The 21,311-nt window shown below is 46.5% G+C and overlaps 7 protein-coding genes across 7 annotated transcripts; 5 read left to right on the forward strand and 2 right to left on the reverse strand.

Moving 5' to 3' along the window:
* Nucleotides 1-125: 125 nt before the first annotated feature.
* LTS14_002756 (uncharacterized protein) lies at nucleotides 126-793 on the forward strand (the record flags this gene model as incomplete). Its single annotated transcript, XM_064835462.1, has 2 exons — nucleotides 126-389; nucleotides 446-793. The coding sequence occupies 2 exons, from the start codon at nucleotides 126-128 to the stop codon at nucleotides 791-793; spliced, it is 612 nt and encodes a 203-aa protein (XP_064697397.1).
* An 842-nt stretch (nucleotides 794-1,635) lies between these two features.
* LTS14_002757 (uncharacterized protein) lies at nucleotides 1,636-2,253 on the forward strand (the record flags this gene model as incomplete). Its single annotated transcript, XM_064835463.1, has 2 exons — nucleotides 1,636-1,845; nucleotides 1,906-2,253. The coding sequence occupies 2 exons, from the start codon at nucleotides 1,636-1,638 to the stop codon at nucleotides 2,251-2,253; spliced, it is 558 nt and encodes a 185-aa protein (XP_064697398.1).
* Nucleotides 2,254-2,426: 173 nt separating this feature from the next.
* LTS14_002758 (uncharacterized protein) lies at nucleotides 2,427-3,599 on the forward strand (the record flags this gene model as incomplete). The annotated part of the gene is made up of 2 exons (XM_064835464.1): nucleotides 2,427-2,827; nucleotides 2,882-3,599. 2 exons carry the CDS (start codon nucleotides 2,427-2,429, stop codon nucleotides 3,597-3,599), a joined length of 1,119 nt encoding a protein of 372 aa, XP_064697399.1.
* A 467-nt stretch (nucleotides 3,600-4,066) lies between these two features.
* Nucleotides 4,067-5,759, reverse strand: LTS14_002759 (uncharacterized protein; the record flags this gene model as incomplete). The annotated part of the gene is made up of 2 exons (XM_064835465.1): nucleotides 4,067-5,657; nucleotides 5,719-5,759. 2 exons carry the CDS (start codon nucleotides 5,757-5,759, stop codon nucleotides 4,067-4,069), a joined length of 1,632 nt encoding a protein of 543 aa, XP_064697400.1.
* A 243-nt stretch (nucleotides 5,760-6,002) lies between these two features.
* On the forward strand, nucleotides 6,003-7,237 carry LTS14_002760 (uncharacterized protein; the record flags this gene model as incomplete). Its single annotated transcript, XM_064835466.1, has 2 exons — nucleotides 6,003-7,028; nucleotides 7,088-7,237. 2 exons carry the CDS (start codon nucleotides 6,003-6,005, stop codon nucleotides 7,235-7,237), a joined length of 1,176 nt encoding a protein of 391 aa, XP_064697401.1.
* Nucleotides 7,238-9,026: 1,789 nt separating this feature from the next.
* On the forward strand, nucleotides 9,027-11,069 carry LTS14_002761 (uncharacterized protein; the record flags this gene model as incomplete). Its single annotated transcript, XM_064835467.1, has 1 exon — nucleotides 9,027-11,069. The coding sequence occupies one exon, from the start codon at nucleotides 9,027-9,029 to the stop codon at nucleotides 11,067-11,069; it is 2,043 nt and encodes a 680-aa protein (XP_064697402.1).
* Nucleotides 11,070-19,948: 8,879 nt separating this feature from the next.
* LTS14_002762 (uncharacterized protein) lies at nucleotides 19,949-20,758 on the reverse strand (the record flags this gene model as incomplete). Its single annotated transcript, XM_064835468.1, has 2 exons — nucleotides 19,949-20,083; nucleotides 20,159-20,758. The coding sequence occupies 2 exons, from the start codon at nucleotides 20,756-20,758 to the stop codon at nucleotides 19,949-19,951; spliced, it is 735 nt and encodes a 244-aa protein (XP_064697403.1).
* Between the last annotated feature and the right edge of the window lie 553 nt (nucleotides 20,759-21,311).

Raw genomic sequence — 21,311 nt, forward strand, 5'->3', positions numbered from 1 at the left:
ACGTCCGTGGGGCAGAATGTGCGTGTTCAACAACCTCGAAAGATGTAATGGGCTGCATGCTCTCAGTGAAAAAGCACCCTGCTTCCACTCGGTTGAGGCTCGCATTGTCTTGACATAGCCTTCAGATGGCTGCTCCAACACATATTATCCGCTTCGTGGCCGAGGAAGATTTGAAAATATATCTCGGCCAGCTTGTCAATACGACACGCGATGTCGGTCTCGATACTCTGGAGGGCGTCCCAGTGAAAGCATATCGCATCGACGGATCACTATTTGATGGACACGTTACAAAGCACGTGTTGACGGCCAAAACCTTGCTCTCGCCCGTTTCGCAGGAACAATGCAGTTACATTCGATGTCTTGGACTTAATTACAAAGATCATGCCAAGGTGAGCGAGTCAATGACAATGCAGGTTTTCTTGTGTATGCCACTAATAGGCAGCAGGAAGCAAACCTGGCTCTGCCTGATAGGCCAATACTTTTCACAAAGCCGCGAACTGCGCTTGCTGATCCTTACCCAGCGGTGACATCAATTCCCAAATGCGCGCAAGATGGTTCCAGTGACTATGAGGCCGAGCTCTGCTTCGTTATCAAGAAGACCGGCCGCAACATTTCCGAGGATGAGGCATTAGACTATGTGCTGGGATATACGTGTAGCAACGACGTCTCGGCACGGACTCTGCAGTTGGCCAGTCCTCAATGGTCATACTCGAAAGGGCTTGACGGCAGCTGTCCTATAGATAAGTCTGGCTTTTATCCGGTCAGTCTCTGGATTAGCACTAACAAGCTGTAGGCCCTGTATTAGTCACGACTACAGCTATCTCCGATCCCCAAAAGCTCTCAATCAAGGCGATCTACAATGGGCAAGTTGTTCAGGACGGGAACACAAAGTACGTCTCACGACCGGAACGATGGAGTGTTCTTGCTAAGCATGCGACACAGAGACATGATCTTCTCCATAAAACAACAAATCTCATACCTTTCGCAAGGCACCACGCTTGAAGCCGGAACCATTTTTCTCACGGGCACGCCGGCAGGCATTGGCTTGTTCCGAACGCCTCGCGTCGTTCTAGAGGACGGTGACGACTTGAGGGTAGAGATCCAGGGTATCGGCACGCTCGTCAATTTAATTAAATATGAAGATTGGTAATCTAAAGATCTTGTGAAGGTCTTTTAAAAAGATCAGTGCTAGGAATAAGCTTTAGACACGGTCTCATAGATGCTTACGGGCGTTGCTTACATTCCCAGCTACTTTCGCTAATTTCTTCCGACATTGTCGGCGTGATTCACATCGCTAGTCGAGACCCATCGACGAGCGAGACCCATCAACGAGCGAGACCTATCGAACCTCGTCGATGGCGGTCATGCGATGTTGTGAAACGGCGTGATCCGGCGGGACATTGTGGCGGCGGGTTTGTGGGGATGGTGGGGATGGTGGGGATGGTGGGGATGGTGGGGATGGTGGGGATGGTGGGCATTTCCCGCTCCTGAGGTGGCTATACTTCGACGATGCCTCCAGCTGACAGATAGTTGGTAGTAGTCCAACCTACCTGCCCATTCTCGTACGGAGCCCACTCCTCACATTCGCCTGAACCTGTCTGATTGAACTACGTGAAGCATAGCAAGAACGTCATTATGGACACTGAGCGCGAGAAGGAGAAGCCCGCCGGGTCATCGTCGCTAGAAGTTGACCATCTCGAGCGTTCCAGAGGTCAGGATGATAACCTGGTCTATGATGATCCCGAAGGAGAGCCAGAACTCCATTTCAGAACGTACGCGGCCGTTACAGCCATGTTTTTGCTAAATCTGGTCCAAGTATTCGCCTTACAAGGTCCTCCCGTGGTGGTACGAGTTGCATGCGTCAGAAAGAATAACACAGAACACTCGCTGATTAACACAACATAGCTATCCTACATCGGCAAAGACCTGGATGCAACGGCGAGTGATACCTGGGTCCCGAATGCGCTCTCGCTTGTTCAAGCCGTGTTGGCACCCATAATCTCTTCGGCTTCGGATGCCTTTCAAGCTAGGAAATCGATCCTGGTTGCGACTTGTCTTGTATCCTTCGTCGGAGCGGCAATTGCACCGGGCGCGAAATCAATCGGCAGACTGATCTCAGCTCAAACTCTTATCGGAGTTGGATTTGCGGCCGTCCCCCTTGCGTACACCGTGCCTAGCGAGATTCTGCCGAGGCGTTGGAGACCAAGTACGTGTCTGATTCCGTCGGTAGTTCTGGAATCTGACACGTGGTAGTGGTGCAAGGCTCTATGAACATCGCGGCGAGTCTAGGCGCATGTATTGCTCCACTGGTGATCGGAGGATTCACAAGGTCTGACCCGAAGGGCTGGCGGAAGTTCTACGTAGGCTTATAAAGCCACACGGTTCGTGGTATTCGGCTTTGCTAACTTCACTCTTAGTGGGTCCAGATGGCATTGTGGGGCGCGACCGCAGTCGGGATCTTCGTGGGCTACCGACCACCCAAGAGACACACGCGCCTCGACCACTTGTCTGTTTGGCAGAAGATCGGCCATCTGGATCTTACTGGCATGGGTCTTCTCACTACTGGCTTGACACTTCTCTTGGTCGGTTTAAACCTGGGAGGAGGCCTCTACGCGTGGACTAATGTCCGTGTTCTTGCCACGCTGATCCTCGGCATACTCGTGCTGATATCTTTCGCCCTATACGAATGGAAGGGTACGAAGACCGGCATAATCCATCACGAACTGTTCCGGACCAACGAATATGCCAAAACTTTTGCTATTTGCGTGGCGCTTATCTTCATTGAAGCCATCTTGTTGTTTTCATACATCATCTTCTATCCTGTCGTGTCAGCATCCCATTTCCGACATTAATGTAGAGACGCCTCGCTAACGACTAGCAGCATTAGCAACCTTTTCACTGAAGATCCCTTCCTCCTAGCGGCTCGTGCCCAGCCTTTCTGGATCGCTTGCGGCCTGAGTACGATGGTTTACGGCACCGTAAGTACGAAACTCCGGTCAATCCGCCTACCGATGCTCTTCGGCTTCCTTATCTTCACTGGTGGAATAGTCGGCCTCTCCACCGTTGAGCCGAACGACTCTACCAACGCCGTCGTATTCGCTGGCCTGGCCGGCCTCGGCTTCGGAGCGCCCCTCGTGCTTGTTATTTCCGGCGTACAGCTATCGACTCCTCACCACTTCATTGCGACCGCTACGGCTATCACGACTTCAGCAAGAGCCGTCGGCGCGACGACCTTCACTGCCATCTTTTCCGCCGCCTTAACGACGCGTCTCGACAAGTATATCCCGAACTACATTGCCAAAGCCGCGGTTGGAGCTGGTCTACCGCAGGCGTCGGTGCCCGCATTGATTAGTGCTCTTACCTCTCATAACGCCACAGCAACTGCTGCTGTCTCAGGTGTTTCACCAGCCATTCTGGCAGCCAGTGGCGCAGCAGTAAAGCAAGCCTTTGCGGACGGGCTGCGAGTTGTGTACATCATCGCCGCGCCTTTCGGCGTGGTTGCGTGCATCCTATGCTTCTTCTTCGACGATTTGAGCCCCGTCATGAACTATCGAGTTGATGCACCTGTGGAAGATTTGCGTACCAAACGCCATCATTGAGGGCTGGACGCAAGAGGAGCGTAAGCAAAGACCTGTGTGTTTAGGCGAAAGGAGAGGATTGTAAATTTGAGCAGTAGTAAGGGTGATGTGAATTTTGAAGCTACACAGTTATAGCATGACTTAATTGTTGATGAGCATTGTCATTTTCGCCACCTGTTCCCTTGTGTAGTGCAGAGACAGCAATGGTTTGTAAACTCATACGTGGCTGCTTGATCTGCCGAAAGAAAAGGTGCTGCGAGTGCAAGCACAAGCTAGTTGAGTATCAGCACTAAGATCTGTAATGTGAATGTGGAAGCACGAGCGTGAATCATAATTCTGTGCTTAGCGTGGAGTATCGGAATTTTCTAAGCTACATTACATGCTCCTGTTGAAGGTCATGGATGTGACGATAAGAAGAGCCTCCACCTCCGTCAGTCTCAAATGCAACTCTTCTGCCAGCCTTAGGCTATCTCCGAGAACTTCATACATCAGTTGTCGGTGAAATCATGTCTCCAGCTCGACGGCAGTACTCCGTTCTTGCGCAGACTACTCAGAAATTGGAAACGGGCGCGGAAAGGGTTGGGAATAACTGTGACGTTGTTGCCGAGTTCTAGGAAAGCATCCGACGGCAACGAATATTTGGGCCAGAAGGGCAGGCTGGCGCTATTGGGACTGCCAGTCTTGGCGAAATTTGTCCAGTACGCTAACATTGTCATGGAAAGATCGACGTCGGCCGCCGTCGGAGTGCCGGTTGGACCTAATGAAGGACTCGGTATGAGATTGCCGAAGACGTAGTTGATCTCTGCCGTGTGGACCGCGATCGGGGAGTATGCACTAGTGTAGGTGTAATAGTAGGCGTAAACATCCTGGCGATTTATGTTGGCTTGTCTGTCAATGGTCTCGAACGTCTGCTCGCGAATAACCAAATCGCCGAGCAGATCTAGAGCAGACAGGTTGGCTTGCGCCTGCGTGTCTCCCGGATACAAAGATAGGAAGAAGGGGGTCGTAACTCCGAACAGAGTTTTTGCCGATTGGGCATAACGAGCAGTCGGTACGTGAGGGACAATTCGGGGAAGGAAGGCGACTCCCTCCGCGGCATTGAAGCCCGCGAGCAAGGGGACCTTTTGCGACTTGCCGACGTCGAAAGTCTGAGCAGGGAAGGTCGGAACGACGTAGCCGTCTATACTCGGAGCGAACGCAGTCAAGCCTGGATCCGTGCTTGCATTCCAAGATCCGGCGTGGTTGACACTTTCTGCAGTAAGTGTGCGAAGTTGCGTTAAAGAAGGTGCACCGAGCTGCTTCGCAAAAGCCGCGCCTTGAGCTCGTGCCTCCGAAAAGGTCCTCAAGGACCCATGCTCGCTGTCCCAGTATGCGCCGCTCTCCAAGATCGCCTTGTGGAAGAGGCCCGTAGCAAGGGGAGAGGCGATGAGGATACCGATAGAGTGCGCTCCTGCTGACTGTCCGAAGACAGTCACGTTTTCAGGATCACCGCCAAACGCTCGAATATTCTTTTTGACCCAAAGCAGAGCAGCAAGTTGATCCTGAAGACCGTAGTTGCCTGAGGGCGTTCCTTGTTGGTCTAGTTCTTCCAAGCCCAAGAAACCGAACACGCCGAGCCGATAATTGAAGCTAACAACGATGACACCGTGTTCTGCAAGTTTACTCCCATTGTAAAGCGGCACGCTCGAGCTTCCAAATTGGAAACCACCACCATGGAACCAGACCATAACTGGCCGGGCCTCGATGGCGAACAGCGCGCCGGTCCACACATTCGCAAAAAGGCAGTCCTCACTCACAGGGCCGTGTTGTGGATAGGTGGGGGCTGCACTGTAACAGCTTGCTCCAAAAGTGGTAGCGTTGCGAACGCCGGATAAGGCCGAGACGGGTTGCGGAGCTGACCATCGCAACTTCCCGACAGGAGGAGCTGCATACGGAATTCCGAGAAAAGCCTTGATACCTAGGTCATTGGCAGGCTGGCCTTCCAAGTTACCACTTTCGATGGTGATGGTCGAATTGGCCAGCGAACTTATGACACGTGGCGTCAAAAGGCACAGGCCCAAGATGATGGCGGCTTGCATTCTGTGCACAATGAGTTGCGCAAACGCTAAAGCTTTCGGTATATATGGGCGCAACCCCGTACACGATCCCTGCTTTGCACTGTGGGGGCCCCGGCGGGGTCATATTGACTGCCACCAACAGTCCAGTGGGGTAGGAGGGACAGATGCACGACCCAGACTTCGAAGCGTGTCTAACGGCTGGGGCCACATTTCTCAGCTAAGGGTCAAACGTGGAGTCTCGTACGTGGGCACATACGGCATTCGTCAGCGCCGGCACGGAAATGTATAAGAGGGCAGACCATGTTCGAATGAAGTCAGCATTAGCCTCCGGTTTGTAAGGAGAACGAAACAAAAGGTCTGACCAGCCATGAGCGAAATGCAAACGATTGTCGGTCCCTCGCTGCTGCACCGTCCGGAGCCTATCGACGCGAGTGGCGAATTGAGGACACCACACGGCAATGTCCATACCAACGGAGGCAAATCAGTACCCGACGTCGAAGCTCGCAGCGAAAAGTCGGAGCCGTTGTTATCATGGCAGATGAGGAGCGGTATTGAACGGAGCAATCAGATCAGGCTTGTAAAGCTGGCTCATATGCGGTATCAGCACCCGGACATTGCGAAGATTACAGAATTCCTCAAAGACTTTGGGATGCAGGTAGCGCAGCAAAGTGAAGATGGCGCCAAAGTCTGGTTTTGCGGTTACGGATCGGACCAATACGTCTATTTCGCCCAGAAGGGCCCAGAGAAAAGATTCCAAGGCGGTACCTTCGAGGTAGAGTCTATGGCTGATCTGGAGAAAGCTACACAGCTTCCCAGAGCATCAGGAATTGAGGAAATGGTGGACGCACCAGGCAGGGGCTATATCGTTACTATACAGGACCCGGAAGGCTTCCCAATCAACCTCATGTATGGCCAAACGCTGCGACGCAAGGGTGATCCCCCCCCTAAAATCATTCTCAACGATGAGACAGACAAGCCTAGGGTTCGCAAATTCAACCGCTTTACGCCTGGCCCAGCAGCTGTCCACAAGCTAGGCCATTATGGGCTGTGCGTGCAGAATTTTGAGGAGCAATTGAAGTGGTATACACGAAATTTTAATCTCGCGCCGACAGACTTCCTCTTCGTGACCTCGCCGAAGCCAAAGATAGACCAACAGGATGGAGCCCAAAGTTTGACAAAAGACGTCGCAGTGTTCGCGCACATCGATCGAGGTGCAGAACCTGTTGACCACCACACGTTCTTTATGTCTGCCAATCCAACCAGCCACGTACATCACTGCTCGTTCGAGGTCCACGACTACGACACGCAGCACTTGGGCCACCAATGGCTAGCGAGGCAAGGCCACAATAACGTTTGGGGTATAGGCCGCCATATCCTAGGCTCGCAAATCTTTGTACGCGTTTATTAGGGTGTTACCTATGATGTGGAAGAACCTGCTAACTGCTTGCACAGGACTACTGGTGGGATACTAGCGGTAACATGATTGAGCATTACACCGATGGCGATCTTGTGACTATAGAGACGCCGGTGACTTGGGGATCGGCAGGTGACGAGTCGCTTGCTGTTTGGGGGCCGAAGGTGCCGGAATCCTTCTTGCAATAGACGCACAGCCATGTATCAGAGAGGCAAGATTCAGTCAAAGCTAGGGTGGTTTCCGGGTCCGCAAACAAGCGTGATCGGTTCGTACCTTAGTAGTTGAGCGAAAGAGCACATCGTTAGAATAAAGCGAGCGAGCCGGCAATTGCGTTTGCTTATTTGGTTGTTCGTGAGCGCTCGTGATAGCACCAAGACTCTCGCCAACTCATCGATACAGTGCCAAGACTCTTATCGATAGTATTTATTGGCTCACGGTATCGTTCTCCGCTTCAACTAAAAGATAGCCGAGCGAGCGAGCGAGCGAACGAATGAGCCGAGACACTCTCACAGGCACAGTGCTCCCGTACCATGCCTGTGACACTGTATTTAATCTACTATAGCTCCGCTCGTCTGCTCTATTGAGCCCCTTAGCTCTCTGAGCGTAATCCAGAGCTATCTCCTCTATGTCAACGATAGCTACTCTGCAGGATCGCATTCCCACACGGAGAGTCGCGTGGTGACCTGCAAGAGCATCAAGACACACATGCAGACCTGTTGCGGCTGCATTACTTGCCCTTCCCTCTCAAGAATGCGTTAGATTCGGGGTATGCCTCTCATCAAAGAGGACCTCTACCTCGAGCCGCCTTATTTGAAAGCTTTACCCTTATCTTGAGATTTGCTCCGTAAGCACACACAAAAGACTCTCAGGTGGCATCGACACCACCTTGTATCAGGAATAAGGCTCCTAGTACAAGTGGGCCAGTAACTCACACCCTCTCTGCGTAACAACATTCGTATCCGTCCTTTCAAGCCACGCAGGCAGCGTCACTGTCCCCGCCATTGCGCACTACGCTAGACAGCCAGCGATGCTTCAGAGCGCCTACAGGCCAGGGGTATCCTGTCTCTCGCCGAGCTCATCTGTACATCCACTAGCCTTGTTGTCTTGACAGCCATGCTATCCTGACAGCCATGCTATCCTTGCTCTTCCTCCAGAAGCCACCGTGCAGTCGGAAGCTAAGAACGGCAAGTATTGAGCCAACTTCAGGCCCAGGTCTACGTTCTGGGTAGGCAAGAGTCGGATTAATTTCAGATGAGTTATCTTCTGGTTTTGCGGGTAAGCCCTTCGCTGTTATTCACTGCGCTTCGTAGCTCCTCGTCAGCTTGTGCCCCGAAGATGATGCGTCTTACATCTGCTCGAGCGCTTCATCTGGCAATATTCCATCAACAGGCGACATCTCCTGAGCTGCTGCTGAGTACTTCGGTGCGAGTGAGGTAGCCAGAAAAGCTAGACAATCAGTACAACTGAGATCACTACCATCGCGTTCGGCTCCGCCATGCGATGGCCGAACGCGGCGGTAGGACCCTTCATCGTCATCTTTTAGACCTCACTTCGCCGTAACGTCTACATACGTGAGTCTCGGGACTTCTCAGCGTTGCGCTACCCCGCATTTTGCTGCGGTTTTGCCGCCCTCTCCCCGCGAAGTGCTCCCTCTAATTCTCAAACCACAGTCAGTTCAAAGGGCCTACGCTAGGATGCCTTTACAGTCAGGCGCCAGCACTCGATTCGACCGTGGACATCGGCGCACATGCTCGATCTGCCATCGCACGTTTACGCGGACCGAGCATCTTGAACGGCATGTCCGCTCTCACACGCGTGACAAGCCCTTCAGCTGCGGCGTGTGCGGTAATGCGTATAGCCGGAGGTAAGACCACCGTCCTCCATTCGAGTAGCCTGCCTGACCTGGGCTGCAGCGACACGCTTCTCCGACATTCAAAAAGTCACGGCCACAGCGGGCGCGTTCCTAGCGAAGACAGCATGTTCTGTCCGGCGAGGATGAGTGTCCAAAGTATGACCGCGGATGCCTCAAAACATGATCAGCACACCCGTCCAGTTAATGCGTATTCCTCGGCGGTGTTTGCCTCGCAATCTTCTTCGCACGCCAATGCAATGTATCCTGGGAATGACGTGTTCGATCCAGGGCCGACGAGGGTACAGAACAGCTCGCCCAGTCCTGCTGCGACGAATATGTTGGATGAAAGGACTGAGCAGTCAGCGGAACGAGACGGGTCCGATCCAGCTATGCAGAGTGGCTCAGATCTTAACACTGGCAACCAGCCTGTCGAACTGACCCTTGATTTCCCTCCAGCCGATGAGCTCCCTCTTTGGCTTATGGATTGTGCCATAGACTGGAACAATTTGAGCTCTCCTTATGCTACTGATCTGATGCAGTTCGGATACGGCTGGTCGAACATTCCGTCAGAGAACATTGCTACTGTAAACGCACCCACTCCCAATCTGGAACGTATTTGGTTCACACACATGGATGAGCAGACCGACAGTCAATTCATATCAGAGTGTATGACACCCAATCGGAACCAGACAAGAGCAGATGTCGATGAGGATTTTCGCCAAACCTTGCATAATAGGCTCCAAAGGATCGCGGTGGAACCAGACCTACCGTCGTCCGACTTCCTCAATCTGAGCATCAGATCCTATTTCGCGTGCTTTCACCCTGTTTTCCCGGTCATACACGCTCCTACTTTCCGTCCCTCAAAGGCAAATGCGTTGCTATTGCTCTCAATCTGCTCCATCGGCAGCTTGTTCACTGGATCCAGTAAAGGCGCTATACAGGGAGCCAGGATTTTCGAATGGCTGAACAAAGCCATATTAGCGACTTGGGAGCGATTGATGGCTCGCAATACCGAAGAGGTCATCCCTATGGTCCAAGCCGCTCTGATAGGACAGACATTCGGCTTGTTGTCAGGAGACCCAAAGCATCTAGCTACTGTCGAGGCCTTCCACGGCTGCGTCATCTCCTGGGCGAGAAGGCGGAACATGTTCCAGATCAGACATAAGTGCCAGACTGAAATGGATTTACCGGTGATAGATTTAGATGCGAAGTGGCGGGAATGGGCGAAGACGGAAGAGCTTATCCGCATCGTACTGGGTCTGCACATCCATGACGCCGAACTAGCGGATATATTCCATCACGAGCCCTTCCTCCGACAGTCGAGGAATCAGCTCCCCCCAGCCGCTGACGATGACGTCTTCATAGCCAACAGGCCTCAAGAGTGGCTGATCGCCCTGAAGCAATGCGGCAGATCTGCGATTGTTCCGCAACACATGACGGCGGCAAGGAGTAGTACGATAGATATTACTCATGTCAACGCAAAAAGCTTGAGCTCCTTCACAGTATACGCTCGGCTTGAGTGTCTCTCCGCGACCATTATTGAGACGAGACTGGCGGGGAACCTAGACCTACCAATGCAGCAGTCGCTGGTCGAAGATTTACTCCGGCTGCACCAACAGATTCCCTCTTCAGGGTCTACAAAGGATCCAGACCCACTGGGAATCAGCATACTGTGGCATCTGTCTTTCATTTCCCTGCTCACCGACTTCGATCTGTTGGAGCAGGCGGTAGGACGAGATGGCACGCAAATCTCGACACAAGTCCAAGCAAGAGCCACTAGTTGGGCAGCTTCTGTGGAAGCAAAAAGGAGCATATTCCACGTCCAGCTCATTCGAAAGAAAATTGAAGTGCTGCCGGTTGGCCCGGAGCCGGCGGTCCACATCCCTCGAGCTATTTTCTTGGTTGCAATCTGCTGGTACTGTGCGTACCGCTACAGCAACGATGGCGACAATCCATCCTTGACCTCGCTCAGTTTTCCGGAAGCAACGGTGCTTGGTGTGAATCCCAGCACGCTACTCTTCGAAGCTCACGGCTACAAGTACGGCAAGCCTACATCAATGGAGGCAAACGAAGTGATCTGTCGCTTCGCAGATTTGCTTCAGCGTCTTGGGCATTGGGAGATCGCTCGGAAGTACGCGTCTATTATTGAAGCACTTCGAACTTTCTAACAAGTGAGAAAGTAAAGGAAATTATTAGTAGTAAGCGAAAGTAGTTACTATAAGGGTGAGCGAGTAATATATTATAGTAATATAGGCATACTTCTACGTACCGCCTAAAAGGAGCTTCCCACTATTAAGTTTATATAGTTCTATGCCCGTTTCTACTTAATTATAAAGCGAACCCCGCGTAATAGTAGTCTAGCGCTATAATACTAAGCTACGCGAATACCTTTATTATAGCTTTAAGTTAATAAGCCTATTCTATTCTAAATTATTAGTATTAAGATTTATAAGATACTATCTAGCTACTATTTTACTTAGGAGTAGGATTATTAGGTACGACACGCCGATAATAAAGCTAAATATAGGATATAGTATAGATATTAGATAATATTACTATCTCGAGACCCTTCTTAGCTATTAAATACTCTATAACTTATAGAGTAGATCCCTTTATCTTTTCTAAGCTTTACTACTAGATAACGACGGTCGAGGTTATAATAATTTATTATACTCTTAATCTTAGGCTTTTGCTTTAGTACTAGTTTTAAAGCTATTTAAATATACTTCTATATATAGAGATTATCTCTAGTAGATATAACCTAGTAAAGTACTTCTAGAAGAAGCTAATTAGTTAGCTTCTTAGTTCTATAGACCTTTTTAACCCCTTTAAGGATAATTATATAATAGTATAGATATAAGTTTTATTAGTAGACGGATTTCTTACTAGTAAAACTATCTAGGTAGTTATAAGGAATCTACTACTACTTACCTTTATAAGAAGTAGATCTTAGACTTAGTAAACTTTCTCTTCTAGTAGTAATAGATTTCGATAAAAATACTATACTTCTATACGCGCCTATTAAAGAAGAATACTATATTCGAAATATTAGAGTCTAATACTATAAAACTAATTCTATAATTTTAGTATATCTCTATACCTCTATATCGCTAAGTAATAGATACTAGAGTTAAATCTTTACTAGCGGATAGTATATTCTATTAGAGGATATTCTAGACTACTATTATATTTAGCTAAGTATTACGGATATATAATATAGAGTATAGAAATAAGAGAATAAGGACTAGTTATTTTAGCCTTAAAGAGAAAGTCTATAGAAGTATATACTTTAAGAATATATAACTAACTAGAGTTACTAGACTTTAGTTAGATACGTACCTAACTAATATACTAATTAACTAGTCGGCTAGTTAGATAGAGAATTAGATATATAAATCTTCTATATATATAGAATATATATTTCTTATATAGATAGTTTATATTTAACCTAAGTTACTAACCCGCTAAATAGTTAAATCTTAGAGTAGTTACTTACCTAACCTATCGCTTAGAACTTACTTATCTAACGAGCTCTAATTCTCTTATACTATAGGTATATAATAGCGACTACTTAGATCGAGGGAGTAAGAAGTTAGATAGTAGCAAAAACGGTAGTATACCTTATAAAGCTTATAATAATCGAAGTAAAAAGAAGTAAGTCTTTATAATTTAGTAAAGACTATATTACCTTTATAGAATCTAATTAGTTATACTATAGATACCTAATATTAGAATAAATTATACTATTAACTTTTAAAGTAGGTTCTAGCTCTTTAAATAAGCTATTTAACCTCGATCTATAGTAGTTAACCTACTTCTAACTACGTTTAATAGTTCGTCTAACTATTATATTAGTTAAATACGTTCGATACGTCTAGCTAGTATTATTAAGTATATATAAGCTATATAATATATTTCTTAGATAATCTACTATAGTAACCTAATTACTAATCTCTATAGCTAGCTAAAAGATAGTCTTACTAGATCTATCTTTAGTAAGTAGGGCTACTATACTCTATCTACCTAGTAGGTAGTCGTAGAGAAAGTAAAGTTTATCTAGAAACCTATACTAATTATCTCCTTTGCTTAGCTTTATATATAATAATTATAAACAAATAGACTAGAGACGTACTAAACTCTTATATTATACGAGACTATAGACAAATAAGCTATCGAATAAGTCTATATACTATAAGCATCTTAATCGATCTATAGAACTATATATATAACGAAAGATATAAGAAAAATAATACTATAGACAATAATAAACTAGGCTATTATTAGTAGCTAGATTAGGAGAGAAAGTTAGATTAGGTATACTTATATAACTAAATTATTAAAATATAAATACTTTAGGTAGTACTACCTAATCTATAACGACTTATAGGTAGGACTCGCCTCTAGAAGAAGGCTAAGAATAATTAGATAACTTTAAAGTATTACTTATTTTAGGTAATAAGCTACTTTTACTAACTAGCTATATACGAATACCTAGCGAATTATAGACTTATCGAGAAGCTAGATATTTCGCTAACTTTTTGTTACTAGTAGTATTATTAAAAGATATACTCTTAACTATAATACTAACTCGAAATATAGGTAGATCGATTAATATCTAGAGAAAGTTATAATCTAGTCGGTCCCTACTAGAGTTACTATACTCCTTTAGTTCTATCGTATATTGTAGTATCTTAATTATAGTATTACTAGCTCCTTAGTTCTAGGTATTTAAGGACGTTTAACTAGAGTCGACGGATCTCGCTCTAGATACGTTAGAGCTTAATATATAAGCCGTTCTACCTAATATAAGCTATTCTAAGTCTCCTTTGCTACTATAATTAGCCCTTAATAGCAACGTACTAATAACTAAGACGTATTAACTAAAAGTATTCTCTCCTATCGAAATAAGATTATCGCCTAAATATTTCTTATAAAGAGATACTAGTTAAGTATCGTAAGGAAACTATTTATAATTATATATCTTCGACTCCGGTACCTAGATTCTTATATATAAGCTAGTTAGATAAGGATAGCTTTTCTTACGATACCGAACAAAGTATCTATAAGTATAAGCGACTAATCTTCTTTTATATAGGTTAGCCGCTCTAGCTATATAGCAATTTAGCGCGTAGCTATAATAAGCTATAGGCTTTGTATATATAAAGTCTTCTCTTGCTTTTATCTATTGCTCTTATAGTTAGTAAAATAGATTACTACCTTAAAGATTAATTATAGAGAGCGCTACTATAAGCTTATATAGTAATACGCCGTTAATAAACCTTATAGAGATACTAAGGAGAGTAGTAAGTCTATCTTTAAGACGGTATATTCGTTTTTACTAAAGAACCCTCGTAAGGACTTAAGCGTCTTAAGCAAGCTTCTAGGAATATTATATAATATATAGCGTAATTAGCTAGGTCGTTTCTATACCGCAAGCTTTAAAGTTTATAAGAAAGGTTTTTATAATTAAGCTCGTATTAAGCAATTCGACTTCTATACGGGCCCTAACGACTATATACGAAAGACCTTATAGACGTTTGCTACGGAGTAGATAAATAATCCCTCTAGATTCTAGGGATATAGAAGATAGAATCGTCTTATTAATATATATACCCTAAGCTAACTTATAGAGCTTTATATTAGTACGAAGTATAAAGACGCTTAGTTTTATATAGTATAACGTATAGCTTATATAGTCCTTATAGATATACTAAATTCTATCCTAGAGCCCTCGGTCGATAAAGTAGCGTAGTCTATATACTTTATATCCCTAATACGAATATCTATACTAGAAGCGACGAAGATTATAAAGTCGATATTAGACTAGAGCTATCGATATTATAACCTAGAGATCGCTCTAGGAAGAGATATCTATTTAATTCTAGGTTATACGTTATCTAGATCGTAGTTAGTCTATATACTAGACTAGCAGATATTCGATACGTATCTAATAGTAGTAGTTAGTATAAGCTAATAGGAAAGAGTAGACTACGATTCGATACGATTATTACTATTATTAAAGGAACTAATATAGGTAACTTATCCGAGCGATATATTTTGCTCCGCGACGTAGTTATATAAAGCCGCACGTAACAAATTCGTATAGCGAGACTATACTAGCGATTAATAACGTCGATAATACTATAGAGTAGATATTAATATCTCTATACTCTATATAGTACGAAGCCTTCGAGGAGATATATAGATAATAATTATTACTCTATAGACCGATCGTACTATAGCGTACTAAGATAAATATAGCGTGCTCGTTAATTAGTTTATTAGAGGAAGATAATAGGTATCTTATATACTTAGGATAAGCTATTTAGTATAAGGTCTTATTAGAGGGATAAAAATCTACGCCTAACGTAGCCTCCAATATTAAACAACTAGTAGCGTAATTAGATTTCTTCCTATATCCGTCCTGTTTTATAGACTAGCTTTCGCGATTAGCGATCTTAGCAAATATATTAAGTTAATTAAGGAAAGGAAGGTACCTAAGCGTCTTCTACGTTCGCTATATATATAAATATTACTACGGTCCCTAATACGTCGAGCTCGAGCTACTAACGTATTAAAGCAGGTAGCTAAATATATCTAGGCTAGTCTTTAGGAATACTTTAAACTTATATACTCGAGCCTAAGATACCTATAAGGATATAGGTATAGGTAAGATAGTAGTCGCTCGTTAGCACTTTACTAGTAAGTAGTCGAGTAGACGTATATATACTATAAGAGAATCCGAGAATTATTATAGAACGGAGCACTCTATACGAACCCCGTCTAACGGTATATATAGGATATCGTTCGAGTCTACTCTATATTAGAGCTAAGTACGACGATAAGATAACCCTACTAATAGATTATAAGTTAGAAGTACGATTAGATAGTAGTTAGTACTATAGCAACAATATCTAATTATATGCTACTAAAGTAACTCTCGTTTCTTAAGAGTTAAATAGGTATCTTTTAAAAATCGATACCTCGAAAAGAATACGAGATGTATTTATCTAGGTATATATCTATCGAAAAGCCCTCGGTAGACTCGACTACCTATCGAACGGAATAAACCCGACTAATTCGGGGATCTATTACGTAAATAGCTTTACGCTAAAAGTCCGTCTAGATTTTAAGCGTACTCGCTCTAAACCGACGTCCTTCCCCTTAAGTCCTCCTATATATTTAACTTCTACCTCTATTATTTGAATAGAATCTATCTCTAATAACTTATTAGATATAGATTATATAACGATCTAATTTATATAGCGACTATAGTAGCTAAGAAGCTTAGGCGCCTCTCTACTACCTACTTAAGCCGGCGTTATTAACTATACGGAGTAGTATAGGCTAGTATAGATTCTAGGGATTTTACGTCTAGTCGTCTAACTAGCAAGGTAATCCTATAAACAAACGCTTAAAATAAATTAGGCTCGATTTATAAGTACGTATTATTCACGTTTTAGCTACGGATCCGTTCTCGATATATCGTTTACTTATAAGTCGTAAGGATAGACTTCGGTATATAAGACTTTAGACGAGCGTTTATAGTTATAATAACGTATTATTAATAGTAGTACGAGATTAATTATAGGACTACTAATATACTAGGTATATTAATCCTATATAAGTATAGAATAATTATAACAATATACTAAGTTCTATAGATTATTTCTAGTTGTACTAGCGTCTAAGGCTAGTAGAACAGCGTTTGCGTATAAGATTCGAAGTATCTAAGTTAGTCGAAAGAGTACGACGGACTCCTTAGCTACCCGGTTACGACGTAGGAGATAATAGCCTAAGCGAGATAGTAAATAGGCTCGAACTCAATTAGTAAGTATCTAGATCGGATAGAGATAACGGAGTCGATATCGATTAGCATTACGACTACCGCAGACGACTACCTCGAAAATAATATATTAGTATAACAAGGTCTATTAGTACTTCGCTCGGTGCATATGTACTATCTTATAATATTTGCAAACGAACATGCCCCTTAGAAGGTTGCTTACGTCTCTTGGTGCATCGCTTACGAAGCTGCCATCCTAGCCCCTTTCAAATCTTTTGGCGATGGACAAACTTTACTATGTGCTTCTTGCATCGAGACGTCTGTAACCATGATCGATGACTACTAAGCTCCTCAAATACGAACGAGGGTCCAGACCACACTATATCTCCGCACGTCCATATTTAGCTAGCTCATCAAGGAGAAGCCATGCACAACTAGCTCCTATGTTCCTCTCTTGCTGATCCAGCTCCTGTGTCCTGCTGACTATACGGTGGTTGGAACATTGAGAATTTGGAGACAATGTACTAACGCCCCCCAAGAACTGGGATCGGCAGTGCGGTGATACTAATCATACGTCGCAGGCGAGGCATGATTCGCGATATGAGACTGTAAGTGGAGAAGATGTTCGCAGCTCGACCTTATGCAAGCCGCGCAGCAGCAGTACTCTAATAACCATTCTGGCCCTCTAACGACGCCTGTCGGCCCTACATACAGATTTCGCTCGCAGTCCGCTCGGCAGTCATAACTTGACCTTCGGCAAGCTCACGCACGCCCTTGTCGTCGAAGGCTATGTTAAGGCCTTGACGGCTAATTCAGATCGTCCGAAGCAATTTGGTCGGCTCGCTGTTGGCTTTGATCGCAGTTGCGTTGTTGAGGACTTTTAGTGTCCGTTGCATAAGATAGACAGCGCGACAAAAATTATCACTCGGCGGGCTCCCAGCTACGCGAGGCTGCACATAGAAGCAGGCCACTGGCTTGATGGGCCGCTCAGGCGGAGATTGGTAGCTCGGGTCTACACCGAGTGCTTCGACCCGGCCGGACATTGTGCCTGTTGTAGGTGATCTTGTCTGTATCTTGAGAGGCTGAGTGTCTGCAGGGCTTGCCAACCGTTGAGATCGCGGCAGTGATACGTCTGCATGGTAGTGACGATTGTGCAGGACAATCGCTTTACATCAGATCCTAATGCGTGTACAATCATCTACCTTACAGCAAATCCATATTACTGTGGCCACAGATATCCTTCAAATGGAGCATGCCATAAGCCAGGATCTAGATAATACGATTCAATTTTGCTAATGCTAGGGCACAAGATGAGTCGCGCTGTACACCTAGGACGCACAGGAACTGACCCCGGGGCCATCTTCGATCACAGACAGGACGTTCCTAACGCAGAGGCGAAATATGTGTATGTTCTATGCCGTAGTGGAAATGCGGTCGACATGCTGATGCCCCTGACGCCGCGACCACGCAATGCAAATGGCTGAGCGCTTCCGCTTTCGCACCGCGGGACATGCCGAGTCGCGCAAAGGCCAGGTGGAATGCTGAGAGGCTACAATGCAGGCAGTCCCAAAAGCCCACCGAAAGTTTGTACAAGAGATACAAGAGCTTTAAGGTAAGCTTTCCAGTATGCCGACATCGTGTATTTGCGTGTCTGCATTAAACAAGGTAAGATCTGAGATTGGGCGCCACTTACTAGTGATTATAGTCGAGGTACAGTACATGCGAGAGCTGCTTCCGGTCAGCGCTGATCGTATCATCGCTGAAAGTCACTTGCTTGGTTTCAGGCTATGTCGGCCATTGGGGTATACAAGAGACTTTACTTACACCAAGGTACAGGGTGTTATTGGAGAGACTGTAGCTCTACATACACCCAAGTGTAATCACTTGCGCCATGTAAGGTACCAAGTTACACCTTGAACACAGAAAGTTCACCAGCGTGGGTCTAAAGCAGAACAGAAGAGTCAGCACGAGTCCCACGAGAGAGTACAGGCATATAGACATCTGGGACCATGCGCGTGAGGTCGTCAAACTATATGATTGAGCAAGTTGTTGAAATTCGGAAGCCGACACAATTGCTTAATGCGGCGCTGACACCCAGATGCACATCGGGATGTAACGTGCCCGTCTGAAGCTGGACAGCATTGTCTTGAACTAGTCCGCAGCGGTTGGCGAAAGGGCAGACAGTGCCGGAACTGGCAAGCTCCCACAGTCTGGTGTCGTGCTGGTGACGTTGTAGCACCGGTTCGCGTACGCTCGAGCTTGTAGCATGTCGTCGGCATGCTTTCCTTGCTCTTCCGTACAAATCCTTGCCATTCACGGCGGCTCTTGTGGATTCGGGGCCACAATTAGTGGGCCTCGCGATGATCTGAGTCGGTTTATGCGCCGGGACAGCCCCCTGGCCCACGAATATGCCAGCAACTGTGAAGCTGAGAGCGATCGAAAGTGCTAGCCAGACCAAAGTAAGGACTCTGAGCATGCCTCTGTTGGCTTTGCCACGCCATATCCGGCCAATCTTGCACAGGTAAAGCACGCTCCCGAATGAGATAACGCTGTAACTCAAGGTAGACTTACACTTGACGGGTCATAGCCATCTTCTGCATTAGGACTGGAACGTAAGTGATGGAACACAAACGCGGTCATCTTCCATGCGGCTTCGCCAGCCATTCTCACAAGCAGAGTGAGTGCCGAGATGATCAATGCGCCGAACGCAGCAGGAACAGTCAAAGTGGTTCCCGAAAAGACGTTCGTGGAGTGACCTATTCCAAGCCACCACGTTGTCGCTTGCGTGCCGCTCATTGCTGAGGAGTCTGCCTTTCGTCAAGTGTACTGGAGGGACCGAGACGGTTGTGATTGTGCTTGGAACGGCGAGGGCATCGAGACACCTGTTTGTCTCTAGCATATAGCCAAAAGCTTGAACCACATAGCAGTGCCATAGTGTTCGGGGGCAGTTAGCTCTTGCATTACATTTTATATTACACAACTTGTCTCAAGGTCGTGTCGCTGCACGTAGTTCCTAAGATATCGTGACTCTTAGACCACGGGCCATCCGGTGCTCCAGTCAATCTTGTTGACGCCAAGGACTTTGTCGCCATCTGCGTAACCAATGTTGGTATTGACGCTGAAAGAGATAAGAGCTCAGTAAGTGTTTTGCGAAGCGTGGATAAGCAGCCAAGGCTGAGCCGGCCTCTCCCGCAAGGTGGGCAGGGGCCGGCTGCAAGCTCCGTTCTTGCGCCTTGGGGAACACAACCACCGGGGCACTCACTAGTGATAAAACAGCACAGAGCCCTCGACAGGATCGTCATAGACTCCCTGACCGCCGGGGCCGTAGACCACGCCATGGGACCCAAGGACCAGCGTCCCGCCGCTGTTCGTGCAAGCTTGTCCGTTCCTATCAACCTGCGAGGTGTGTCAGTTGAAACAGGACGGATTCTGATTAATAGAAAAAGGGCACATGGTGTGGGCTTCACTTACATAGCTGCCCGTCACCGTATTAGATCGACAGACCATAATCTTATACTCGTCTCCCGGCGCCGGCCTCGACGTGTCGTATCCACAGCAGGATCCGCTGCTGAAGAAAAGGTAGTAGTACGACCTAGTGTGATACACATAGGCGCCCTCACTGGGCTGCGGGCTAGTACTGTTGAGTTCGATCCTGTACGGAGTCGACTGCGACCAACTCTCGAGGTTCGATGACAGGGTGGTCTGATACAAATCGCCCCAAAACGAGCCGAACGTGAGGTACTTCTTGCCCGAGACTTGGATAAGGTTAAGATCAATGGCATTGTAGTCATCCCCGGTTGTTGAGGCGACGCTGGTGGAGCCATGATCGGTCCATGTCCCGGCATCCATAGAAGTCGACGTTGCTACACCGATAGCAGATGTTTGCGTGCCAAAGGTCGAGACAGCGTAGTAGAGATAGTACGTCCCCGCTACATAATGAACATCCGGTGCCCACGCATCATCTGCCCCAGGATTGTTGATTTTGCTCCCGCTGGGCAGAACTTCGCCCGCATTCTTCCAGGGACCGGTGATTGATGGTGCTGAATGAGGGCGGGTGTTCTGCATATACATGTCTAAGAGTTTCTCCGTTCAGCGAACAGTGAAACGCGCGTAGCGCTCGGGCTACATAGTTCTATGCTAATACAACCACTAACCCCTTGGTGTGAAAACGACCGTGGGCTGTGAACCGAGCAACATACGCAACGAATGGTTAAGGGACAACAGCGCAATCACAGACCTCGACTCCTGGAGGCTACCTACGGGGACGAGAGCTGCATTCTGCACAACATAACAAGTTCCGGAAGCGGCGATTCGCAAGGCAATTGCTCCTTATGCATAGCATGGCGTTCATGGGCAAGATGGGACTACAAGCGGACTATAGTGTGGCTTGTTTGGCATACTGCGGAAGGTAGATAAGATGGACGTCTAAGCAGCTCGCTTATAGATGCCGCTCGCTTGTAGAGTACGTTATTCCTTCCAGAGTTTAGTAACAGACACTTCGCTAGCAGTCACGCTGTTGTTCTCGCCTCCGAGAACCCCACCACCAGCGATCAACAAGCGATCTGGATTCCGTCGGACTCGGAGCGAGCGCGTAGGGTTTTAGGGTTAGGGTTAGGGTTAGGGT

The sequence above is a fragment of the Recurvomyces mirabilis genome, assembly GCF_035927965.1.
Source record: "Recurvomyces mirabilis strain CCFEE 5264 chromosome Unknown scaffold_5, whole genome shotgun sequence".
NCBI classification, from domain to species: domain Eukaryota; kingdom Fungi; phylum Ascomycota; class Dothideomycetes; order Mycosphaerellales; family Teratosphaeriaceae; genus Recurvomyces; species Recurvomyces mirabilis.